Genomic DNA, 12,473 nt, shown 5'->3' with positions numbered 1-12,473 from the left:
TTAAATTTAAATTTAAAAATATATAATATAATATTCGATTCAAATTCTACTCATTGCTATCCTGAGGCCCACACCAATGCTCGTTATTTTTGATTTCGATGCCCCCTCAAATAAAATTAGCTCCTTGCACAAGAAGACGGCAGCTACTCCTTGTCAGTCGTCATCGGCTGAGCCAAAGAATAGATTCAATGGATAGCTACAACGTTAGAATTGGGGTGACCACTAATTGCTTGCCCGCCTGAGCGGAAGCTTCCCCGCAACCAGCCTTCCCCATGAGGACGCCACGAGCGCTGTCCAACTCAGACGGTCAGACCAAAGACCAGTTGCGTGTCAACTCAGTTTTCTCAGCTATTGGCTGATCAACGTGCCATCACTGAAAGGGAAAGAGATGAAGTGCCCCATGTTCCTTTTTCTTTTGATTCTGTGGGTGCAGGAACCACCGGTCAATTTCATACAATTACTTGTTGGGCCACGTCAGCCATCAAGCCATTTTCTTTAATAAGAAACAACTCGGCCACGTCGGAAGGAGAAGGAGAAGGAGAAGGAGAAGGAAAGAATGCTACCTGCCTAACTATACTTATCAAAATATAGGACCGAGTTGTATCTTTCATGCAAAATCACCGTTGAATCACCCACCGAATAGATCTCAAAGCACTACTCAATCTATCGATAATCCATCAGCATAGATCTCAAAGCGGGCAGCTGATGATCCAACGGTGGTTTCGGCCAAAGGAAGGCAACCTTCACGTATATGGATAGAAGGGGACTCGGTATCATATCTTGAATTTCAGCAGATGCTAAATTATTACATGAAGCTAATTAACTTACTGTTGCCGAATGTATGGTGATGGAAATGCTTTCTTTTCATTTTCTAGGTTTCATATATTTGCACCGGAAAATTGGGCTGTACATTGAGCGGCAACAAATGCACTGGCTGGTGAATTTTTAATGGATGCTGCAGCTCAAATTTTTCAGATTTTATTTTTATTTTATTTTCAGATTAATCAGATAATTTTGGATGGATCTAACAAATTAAAGATATGTTTGGTGCGTTTGGTTATATTTTTTAATTTTTAATTTTTAAATAATATTTTTTATTTTTTTGATTTTTATTATTGATTAAAAATAAAAAAATAAAAAATATATTTGATAACAACGTTGTTATAAAATAAAAAATAATATTTGAAGACGACAGATGAAGAGCTTGATGAAGGAGAAGGATTTAGGAAGAGAAGGAGGAGGAGATAGGGAGATGAAGAAAAAAAGATTCGAGTTTTTTACTTTTTGATTTGGCATTTTAGACCTGCGAAAGCAAAAAAATAAAATAAAAAATAAATTTTAAAAAATAAAAAATTTTATTTTATATATAAAATAATTATTTTATTATTTTATTTTTATTTTTTATTTTTTTATGATGTTATCAAATATTATTTTTTAATTTTTAATTTTTAAAAATAAAAAAATAAAAAAATATTTTTTTAATGACTAATTAAATGCATCCTAAACAATTGAATTTAATCTACACATGCATGCGGCATAAATGTTGCCGAGATTGGATTATTAGATTATATATAAAAAAATTATTTTGTATAGTATCAATAGTGAGCTGCCAAGAGCTTCAGTTTGACCATCCCATGAGGCACCTCGTGGCATTTTCTTGCTCAAAGCTTTGGATTTTTTAAAAATATGTTATTAAAATCAATAATTAAATAATATGGATCATGCATGAATTTTTTATGTTGTATGTATTGAAAATAAACAAAATTTTGACAAAAATAGGAGTGGCAAAGAGAGGAGAGGGTGCCCTGTGTATTAGATAATTTAATTCAAATTTGGCATTCACCAAGACTTTGGATGTTAGAAACATTTAGAACATGATTTTCGTATCAAAGATCATCTACGAATTTTTTTTAGAAAACTAAAATAATATTTAAAAAATATAAATTTAAAAAATTAATTTATAATTCATTTGTCTTGCCGCCAAATACTATTAAAACTAACCTATATTAATGCATATAATTAAGCAGACGAAAATAAAAAACAAAGTCACACTAAGATACTCTTATTTTCTATATTGTGTTTGATCGCAAGAACAGCCATGAAAAGGGAAAAAAAAGCAATCAAACTTTCCATGAAAGAAAAAAATAAAATAAAAAAATTAATTATAAATTTTAAAATTTATTATTTTGATGAAATGAATAAAAATTAATTATTTTAATAATTAAATTTTTTATATTTTTTTTGCAACCAAATGCCGTGCTTTAGACACTATATGATTATCACGTGCTTTAGACACCACAACCACCAATTTTACACACCGGATCACTAACTTCCTTATGCAGCAAAAGAATAGGATTTATTAGTTATGTAGGACAAAATGATCAAAAATTTTCAGGTATGAAATACCGACACTAAACAAACTCAAATGGCGAAACCTTAATCTTCCGTATGCATGCGTCCGAAGATGGTCCCATCTTCAAGACCTAATTATCAGCATAAACATCCATTAAAAGTAATGATAACAAAATGCATTTTTTGGTGAAGAATAATAACAATATGTTGACCAGTCGATCAAATGAAGACAACCCACTATCCCACTACGAAAGTGGAACTTGACGTGCGTTGGATGGTAATTTTAGAATGATGAGTGATTTAAGATCACGTCCACGTCGGAATCATGATGCAATAAAATTGCTGAGAGGAAGAAATCGAAAAAACACTCCACCCGGGGAAGGCAACATCAGGGTTGGGTTGGGTTGAGAGTCTTCCCTGGATGACTCCTTCCTCGGGACCACGCCTCCCAAATCCCATGAAACCACCAACTGCTTCCAGGACGGAGATCCCCAACCTTTGGGTACCCACCTTTATTTAACTCCGCAAATCTAATTGTCCAGAACAAACGAAACATAACCCTCGTTGAAAGCCGTCTACCACCATCCGCGGGCTCCGGCAACCGTCGCCTCCGAGCACTTCTCTCTCCCTCCTCTCCGGCCCTTCGCTTTCGCCCTCCATTTCCCTCTTCCTCTCAAGCTCTGAGCTCTCGGAGCTCCTCAAATGGCGGTCCAGAGCCCTCCCTCGTAGCTCTGAGAGGTGGAGCTCTCTGGTTTCCTCTCAAAGTGGGGTCTTTGGTGCTCTAGTTCCAACAAACGAGCAAAGATTGGGCCTTTTTGATGCTCTGAGCTGGGAAACGAGCGAGTACTTGGGATTCATGGTGTTTCATGCTTTTACTTCCAGTGAATGCCGATTTCTCGCTGTTAGCCGGTGGGATGAAGCGATCTCTCCGCTTTCCCTTTAGCCTTCTGCTGGTGGTCGCCGTCTTCACCGCCCTCAGCTGCCGGGGGCGCTCCGCCGTAGCATCGGTGACGGATCCTTGGTGGCAGCGGCGTCGCCGCCCCTTAACACGACGCTCCTGAGGCTGGCGGCTGCGGAGGTGGGGGAGGCGGAGCTGCGAAAGGAGGTGGAGGACCTCCTAGACGGGAACTTCCCACCCGGCGTCGGCGGACGCCGCGGGGGGCCGCGCCGCGTCGCCTCCGCCTGGCGGCGAGAGAACCACCTGGAGGCGCGGTTTCCGATCCGTCTTCGGTCACCTAAGAACTACCGGATCTTCCCGGAGTTCTGCCGCACCCTCCGCGACTGGTTCCGGAACCGCCGCTTCCAGCCTGAGGTCATGGCGGAGCTCGCCGCCCTCGTCAAGGGCCCCATCGACCGCCACCTCGGCCGCGTCGACGCCGGCCGCCGCCGCTACGGCTCCTGCGCGGTCGTTGGTAACAGCGGGATCCTCCTCAAGAGCAAGCACGGCGAGTTGATCGACAGCCACGACCTCGTTATCCGCCTCAACAACGCCCGCACCAGCGGCTACCAGCGGAACGTTGGATCAAAAACCGGCCTTTCCTTCGTGAACAGCAACATTCTCCACCTCTGCGCTCGGAGGGAAGGCTGCTTCTGCCACCCCTACGGTGAGGACGTCCCCATGATCATGTACATTTGCCAAGCCGTCCACTTTCTCGACTACACCATCTGCAATTCCTCCCACAAGGCTCCCCTCCTCATCACGGATGCCCGGTTCGACGTGCTCTGTGCTAGGATAGTGAAATACTACTCTCTGAAGCGGTTCATTGAGGAGACCGGCAAGCTGCCGGAGGAGTGGAGCAAGGCCCATGATGAGAAAATGTTCCATTACTCATCAGGAATGCAGGCAGTGATGCTTGCCTTGGGAATTTGTGATCAAGTTAGTGTTTTTGGATTCGGGAAGTCTGCTGAAGCAAAACACCACTACCACACCAACCAGAAGGCCGAGCTGGATTTGCATGATTATGAGGCAGAGTATGCCTTCTACGGTGACCTGGTCGAGAGGCCGCAGGTAATACCATTCCTCCAGGATTCTGGATATAAGGTTCCGCCGATTGTATTTTATCACTGAACTGTTTGTTTGATTTGATTCATTCGGTCCGCATGGTCACCATGTAATTGTATTTTGCAAGAAGAAAGTGTAAAAGGAGAAAGTGATAAACTGCAAAAGGAACAAGAAAAATGATTGGTAGATTCTTCACAAGTCTTAGCTGTGTGGATAATTGCAAATGTATAATTGCAAAACAGGCATTTGATGGAAAAAAGGAGTCCGCAAGGCTAATAGTGCTGCTGACTAGATGGTGTCTTATGTGGCCATTCATAGGGATTCAACTTTATGGGATTCTACAGCCCATCTTGCAGCCTCTTTTTTAACATATTTTGTTTGCTTATTTCTAAGGATGTATTTATATTCGTTTGATTTAATTTATCTGATATACCAAAGAAAAAAAAGGAGTCCATAAGGCTTCTGCCACTATGCGATTTGGGAAGGGTCAGATATGTTATTTTTGTATTTCGAACCTGTGACACCCAGATCACAGTGAAACAGCCTTATTATATTGTACCAAGGCCTGCCCTCTAAAAGAAAGATTTTTGGTAGCAATGAAATAAAATTCTGAAGGTGAAGTTTTGAGATTTTGTTCACATTCTTTGTGCAATGAGAAATCATACAGTAAATCATAGATCCTTACCTTTTTGTGATCCGGTGCATGCCCTGACACCTACAACATACTTCATTGAACGGGAAAAATGATTCAATTAGTGGTTCTTTTATGTGCAGTATTCTTTGTTTGGAGTATCCCTTGAAACTCTGCCTCTATCTTCTTCTCCTCTTTTGTTCTAACATCATCGACACAGCACATATATGTAAATTCTTTTCTTTTCTTTATCTTCCTCTCTTCTTTTTCAGAGTTCAGATGGGTGCAGGGCAAGCGACCTGACTTTTCTGGCTTTCTACCTAGGGAAAATGAATAGGAAAGGGGCAATTATCTTCCAGATGAAATTGAGTTATCTGGTTACTACAATGATCTAAATTGGTGGCAAGTGGGCTTTGAAATGCTCCCGTTGCAAGATATTATTGCATACCTAAGTTACTTCTGCAATATGCTACATTGCTTGTGACATTAGATCAGTTAGTTGTGTAAAAAAAATTGAAGATGAAACACAAGAAATTCTTTGATGCTAGGTGAGATATGTTAATAGTAACTGCTCTATCTACTTGTCATATGAATTTAGACTGCCTTTCATCTGGCTCATTGTGCATTTCCCCACCCTCCTTTGATACCAGCATTCCATGCAATGGGGCAGTAACTGCATATATTTACTGCAGCAGTTTCTTTTCCTAAATGTATAGGTGATTCTTTACAGCAGTTAAGTATCTTATTCTTCTGGTCTTTAACTGACTGACTTTCCATAGGTAGCATAATTTTTGTGACTGAAAATTTTGGTTTCCATATCTCAATTTTTTTCTTATTATCATATAACAAGGTTTAAATATTTACATTATTTAAGAGAAGCATATTTATTACTTGTCTGTGCTTAGTTGCATTCTGTAAATAAGCAGAAATATGCCCCTTTTTTTCCTTATTTGACAGGCCATCAGATGCTGGAGCAGGCAACTAACTTTACTCCAAAGACATGTTTTGATGTGGTAGCCGATTTTGGACATCTAGTTATAGCTTTTCATTATATCTGTACATTTAAAAAAGTTTTATTGACTATACTAAGATAATTATGTGCATACTATATGTGATTACTTCAATCAATGAAATTTTATTAGAGGAGAGAAGTCGAATTATTTACTTCAATGCATCATTAATAAGTTCAATTTTTAATCTGGCAATCTTGGTTGACATGTATTTCACAGCATTTTTGAACATCAGATGGTTATGCTGATTTATCTGCATCATGTACTCAAGGAGGGATGTCTATTTATTTTATATTTTATTTTTTAATTAAAAATTATTTTTTAGTGTGCTGTGGAAAGCATATCTTCCTTCTGATGGAAATAAAATGCACATGTGACCTTCAGCTATAAAATTTTCATCATACGTAATATATGACATCCTCCGTGATTACTAGCAGGGTTTGCTTTTAACTTTTATGAGTGCTGGAAAAAAGAATCTACTGTCTTGTTCTGTTGCTGTAATAACAGTCATTTTAAACAGCAATGCTGGAAAGCACATTGAAGTTTGTGAAAGATATTGGAAAAACTAAGGGGCAGAACTAGGAGTTTGGAAGAACACATATACATATACATATATATATATCGAATTTAGAAATTCCTCATAAAAGTCTCAATCCATATAAAAATGTAGAAACGTTTATTAGAATAGCTCTTATTTCTTTGTTACAGTTGAAATTATTTACAGCTAGTTATGTACTAAATATCCAAGTTATTTTTTTCTCAACATGTACAAAAAATAATCTTTATATTTTTCCATTAATCAAACATGATTATCAGCATACCATATCCATCCATCCGTCGATCTATTGATCTATCCATCCATTGAGCTGTGTAACCATTAATCTATCTATCTATCCATCCATCAATCTATCCACTTATTAATGCAGTTCGATGATATTTTTTGATCATTTATTTCAAATAATCACTATAATCATTGAACTTTTTGACTTTTAAAATTAGACACCTGACTACGTCACGATTAGATAAAATAAATGATCCAAAAATATCATGGTGCTGCATTAATAAGAGGATGATTGGGGGGGTCACCTTCAGTTTTAAAATCTTGCAACAGGTGAATAAAAAGAAGAATTGGGAAGAGGAGAAATTGTTTGAGACTCGATAGTGCCATAATCTAAGTCTTTTTCCTCCTTATCGAGAGGGATATCCTAGATAGAGGATTTGGGTGAGTGAAAGAAAAGCTCACAAAATCTTTTTCTTTGGTCGGGTGAGGGGGCGAGGCTGGTCCTCTTGGTACTGGCAGGTAGTATGAGTTTATAACTTAAGGTGAAACCATATGGGCATTAAACCAGTCAGCTGCTAAGTAGAATTAGGAAATGGAAGCTGTAAGTTCTTGAAGTTTGTTTAATGAGGTTTCAGAAGATACCTTCAAGAATATCTTGCAGATTGGTACTGCTCATACTGTTATTGCTTAAGCAAAAGAACTTTTCACACATGTTCAGACATGAATGCTTCTATGATGGACTGACTTGGAGGTATTGCCATATATGTAGTTTACAAGTACCAGCTGGGGCAGGGGCTTAGTTAGCTAGAGTAGCGGATGATAGTTCATAGATTGGATGTTGCTATCTGATCTATCTCATCGATAAGCGTCAGCTACAAGTAATTTTTTGTCTGTCATAGCCTACTTGGGATAAAGAGGGAAATGAATGGACATGCTGCACTTAGTAATGTACTTTCATGTTTCAGATAGTGCATGTCTAAATACATTCAATTTTCCTTCTGTTGGCCTTTTCTTTTTCAACGATTGTTCTTTTCTGCACACCTTGAATTCTCTAGCTGTTAGTATAATGCTTACATTAATAGCAGCTACATTCAATCCGAGGAATCTTTCTTTGTATCCCCTCCACTAGATTTTTCCCTGGCTTATTAAAAGAAAGATGCTTTTTGTGGGCCCAAAATGAACCATCGTGATGAGCTTTTTCTACCTTTGATGCTTTGTTTATTGTAAGCTTCTGGGAGACATCTTCTTCATTTGCTTTCCTGAGGCTCACAGAATCAACCAGATAAGATGAACAATCTGACAAACAACTTGTGACAGCTGCAGAATAGCATGGAACTCTTTTACTGCTTGTCACAATTTCATTGTTCACCAACTCTCTTTGCAAACACTAGGAAACTAGTTATTAAGTTCATATGGGAGTTCCTCTGGTCATTTTCACTAGCAATGAAACAGAAGCTAATAGTAAAGTAACGAGACGACAGTTCACAAATTTGTCCTTGCCCATAGACACGCTTCAAATTGTTTCTTATACTGATGAAATTTTGTAGTACATTGTTATATGATATTCTAATGGATGTGATTGTCCTGTTTTCTCAAAGAAAGGTGTATCAATTTGTCTAATTGCTGGAGGAGAATGGTAAAAATCAGGAAGTTTAATCTCGATACTTGGTATTAGCTATGCAACAGCAGAAGTAACATAGGTCAGTAAACCTTTTGGCATTATTTAGCAGCAGTCTGTCATTTAATAGAGATGACTGAAAAATGGGCCTCGTGTTGTTGTCATCATTTGTGCACTTTACCATCTAGTAAGCATTCTTTTCTTTTTTCTTTTTTTTTTTTTCTTTTCTTTCGGCAGAGTTCCCATTTGTAATTTTTTTTCATATTTGCTCTAGGTAAGGAATGATACTTCATGTCTATTAATGATAAAGCTTCAGGTTTAGATAAATGTAAATTTATTAAGAGGACTATAACTATACATCAAAAATGTAAATCTTTGACAGCATTTATAGTAATTAAATCTATATTTTGTTTTATTAATACCTTTGTCCTACTGAAATGGGCTCGGCTTGTATGAGGCCACTTCAGTTGCATGTGAAAGTAATTGTATACAGCAAACAATTTCCAAGATCTACAGAGCCAAGTAGTGCTGTACATTGTGGAATCTTCAGCTGAACTGATGAAACATGAATTGCATTTTAAGAAGTGGAGTTTCATCCTGTAGATTTCAAATGTATTACAGACTCTCTACCATGAAAATTTGAAGTTTTGGAATTGTGATCAGGTGTAATGGCAGATGTAGTTGCAGTTTTGTCTGTTGTTGAATACTAGCGATAGCCAACCACTAGGATTTGTATGCTTCTCTAATTTTTGCTTCTATATAAAGTTGCATTCTTTTTCCGCACCTTGCTTTGAATGCACATTTTTTCAATGATGACTTTGTCTGTGAGATTGCTCACATACAAATTACCTTGGATGCACATTGAGTTTGGAAAGAATAGTGGTTTTCTTTCTAGAGGTTTCAGTGTTATGTATCCTATTGGTTGTTGAAATCAGACTGTTTTATTAGATATGCAAATTTCTGGCTGATCTGAGGTTGGTCAAGATTTATCCTTGCATCTATCTGTATGGGAGCTTGCTTAAGTGGTTAAGCATGCCAAGGCATGCCTGGGAAGGTTGGAAGACGAGGATAAATACCTTACCTTGCAGTCAAATGTGTGACATAATGGAAATAGTACATATTTCTCAAGGAGAATGCTGATGCCAAAAATCTTGCAAGAAAGGGATCTGCTTTTCAGAGACTAGAAGCATTGTATGAGTAGGTAATTTGCTGGATATGTTTAAATGTCAAATAGTCCTTCATTTTATCATGGATGGTGAACAGCTTCTATTCTTCTTTAATTTAAACTCAAGATTAGCCAGGAGCAACAGAATTGCTGGAATGACGCTTTACAAAAGCATCCTTTTGATCTTTTGGTGCACCATTCTTTAGGATGGAGGAAGACGCTATTACAAGTAGAAGAAGAGGTAAAGCCCCTCAGGCAAAAGAACTCACAAGCAGCACCAAAATGATATACAAAACATGTGAAATACCCAAGGGTATTAGCAAAAAAGCTTCACTGTAATAAGGCTAAGAACGTAACATTAATAGAAGAAACAACTCAACAGAATATTGTGATCATACTCTTATTGAAACATCCCATATGAATTTAGATGGCCGACCTGTTGCATCAAAAGTAAATTCCAGTTATATAACCACCAAACACTCCAGTGACAGAACCTGTGTGATAATGATAAAATTGCCTATCCAAAAATAATAGTCTAGGTGATATTTATTAAGTAGAACTCTGTAAAATAGCCAAAATGTTGCCAACAACCAACAGCAAATTCTGGAATGCCATGCAGGAATAGAGATTAAATTTTGATATTGAACGCAGTATTGGATTTTAGGTATTTTGTATGCAGATTTTAAAATAATTTTGAATTTAAGTAGTAGAAGTCAAGATTAAAACAATTTTAATCTCATGCATGCATAGATCAAAATCTTATACCTATTGATTTAGTTCATATAATGATAAATAAAACATAAAGTATCTGATTTCAAAGATTAAAATTTTATTTGTGATTGAATCACAATACCTGAATCGCAGAATTTTTTCTTGAATTCGGATTTGTAGATGCCTTCAGGTTCTGATGTAGCCGTGTACGTGTTCGGCTTCTATAGGTATCCATACGAGGCTGATTTGATTGGAGGTTCTATATTCTCTCTGGAGTGTTAACTCTCTTGCAGAGAATGCTTCCTTGATGGTTGAACAGGATCTCCTTCAATCTCTAAGACTTTCTCAAGAAGGAAGAAGACAAGGTGTAGGAGGAAAAAAAAACTAAAAAAGAGAAATCCTTTCCTTCTTTTTTCCTCTCTATCAAGTTCACACCTCAAGCTGATCTATTCTCAGGACAGACAGTATAGTTGCCTATACTCTGGTCAGGAGGCATGATTGATTGATACGAGTGAGATCAATCTAAATTATGCAGATGAATGCCATTTAGAGATTAGTAAACAACTAGCAGTAAGAAAATATATAAACAGGTAGCAGAAATTAAACATACTCACGAGTAAATGCAAAAACAAATATGAATGGGATGAGAGAGAGTAAAACATTAACCCGTGAGAAAATTCAAGAAGATAATAAGAATACGAATCGTGATAGTTAAGAAACTATTTCAATTAGGACTCTTAATCTTTTAACCAAATAGATCCGTTGACAAAGAACTAGGTCTTTACTAATGTTGGATCTAATAAAAAAATAAAAATCAAAGATCAACTTAGAAGGAACGAAGGTCCTTGATAGTATATGATCTGTAGAATAAGAGATCACTCTTTTTTCTCATCACGATAGATGAAAATCCTGAAGGAAACATATCTTCTCTTGATGGGATAGGTTTGCATGGATAGATGGTGGAGTCGAATCGGGAACGTAGGAATACTGGATCTCAAAAAGATGAAAATTAAAAGGATAGGAAAGAAAGTGGACCTCACACCCTCCTCTTGTGGGATAATTTTGGATCTCACATCCTTTCCCTCTCGGAGTGATTGACACAAGTATTTGTGAAATTTGTAAAATTATTTATTGTCCTTTTCATGAAAAATATAAAGATTTATATAAGGCCCTTGGGGTCCTATTTCTTTAGGAATCCCTTATCTTTTACAAGAAAGGAATCAGCCCTCCCACAAAAAAATAAAGCATTATATCTGGTTTCCAAACAAAGTAATCTACTATGGCAAAGAAATTAGTCCTTCAACAAAATAAGTAGGTAGCCCAGAATTCTTAAGGAATCTTAGGGAAGAAATGAAACTCCACGTGGGTGCTTGATGCTTGGCATAACTTAGCATGAGGATCCTTGAGCATGGCACATGCTGGCATGCATATTTCCTCCCTAGATGTGTAGAGAGTTGTGGCTCCAAAGGTGACATGGACAAACCTAATACAAATCCAAGTATGGTTCTATGGATCCAAAACTAAATACATCAAGATAACTTTATTGACTGAAAATAAATAACTGAAGTAGAGTCAATCTAATGGGGCTTCTTCGATCCAAATCAAATCCAAATCATGTCACTGACTTCTAATGGCTTTGGTGTCCGCACCAATTCTCTCAGGGTGGGGAGAACTCGATCTTGTCGAGTGTAGGTCGATTTCGCTCTGGTGATGCTCAAGCAAATTGGGATCAATGCGTTGCAGCTTTTCTCAAGTGATCCAAATATTTTCAGACTTTGATCGACCTCGCCATCTAACCAAATACCGTTGATAGCCTCGACTTCGGATGGAGAGGATCTAATCATCCAAAATTCTCTCAATTTGATCATGTTTTGCTGATATTTTGGCTAGTGGACACTTAGGGACAGGCTCACTTCAAAGGTTGGTTCAAGCTCAAACGACTCACTAGGTATCCGAGTTGGTTCTTTATAGGCGATGAGATCTATAATGTTAAAAGTAGAGCTAATCCCAAAATTGGAAGGTAAGTCCATAACATACGCATTCGGTCTGATTTTCTTTATGATCTTAAATGGACATACTCCTTGGGCATATAACTTCTTTACGGTTTTGGATGGGAACTGTTTAGGCCTCAATTGAACCATCACATAGTCTTCCTCTGCAAACTTTTGGACACATCGATGAGAATCTGCATTCTGTTTATAAA

At 37.6% G+C, this 12,473-nt stretch overlaps 1 protein-coding gene across 1 annotated transcript; it reads left to right on the top strand.

The window, feature by feature from the left end:
* The first annotated feature begins 2,721 nt into the window (after window positions 1-2,721).
* Window positions 2,722-9,954, top strand: LOC105061379 (sialyltransferase-like protein 1). Its single transcript, XM_010945402.4, is given in 4 exon segments — window positions 2,722-3,330; window positions 3,333-4,360; window positions 5,258-5,327; window positions 5,330-9,954. Coding segments are annotated over 4 exon segments (1,350 nt in total). The 5' UTR covers window positions 2,722-3,218; the 3' UTR covers window positions 5,470-9,954.
* Window positions 9,955-12,473: the final 2,519 nt, after the last annotated feature.

This window comes from Elaeis guineensis, chromosome 7 (genome assembly GCF_000442705.2).
Source record: "Elaeis guineensis isolate ETL-2024a chromosome 7, EG11, whole genome shotgun sequence".
Classification (NCBI taxonomy): domain Eukaryota; kingdom Viridiplantae; phylum Streptophyta; class Magnoliopsida; order Arecales; family Arecaceae; genus Elaeis; species Elaeis guineensis.
Note: the sequence above shows the minus strand (reverse complement) of the source record. Positions and strands in the feature narration are given on the sequence as shown.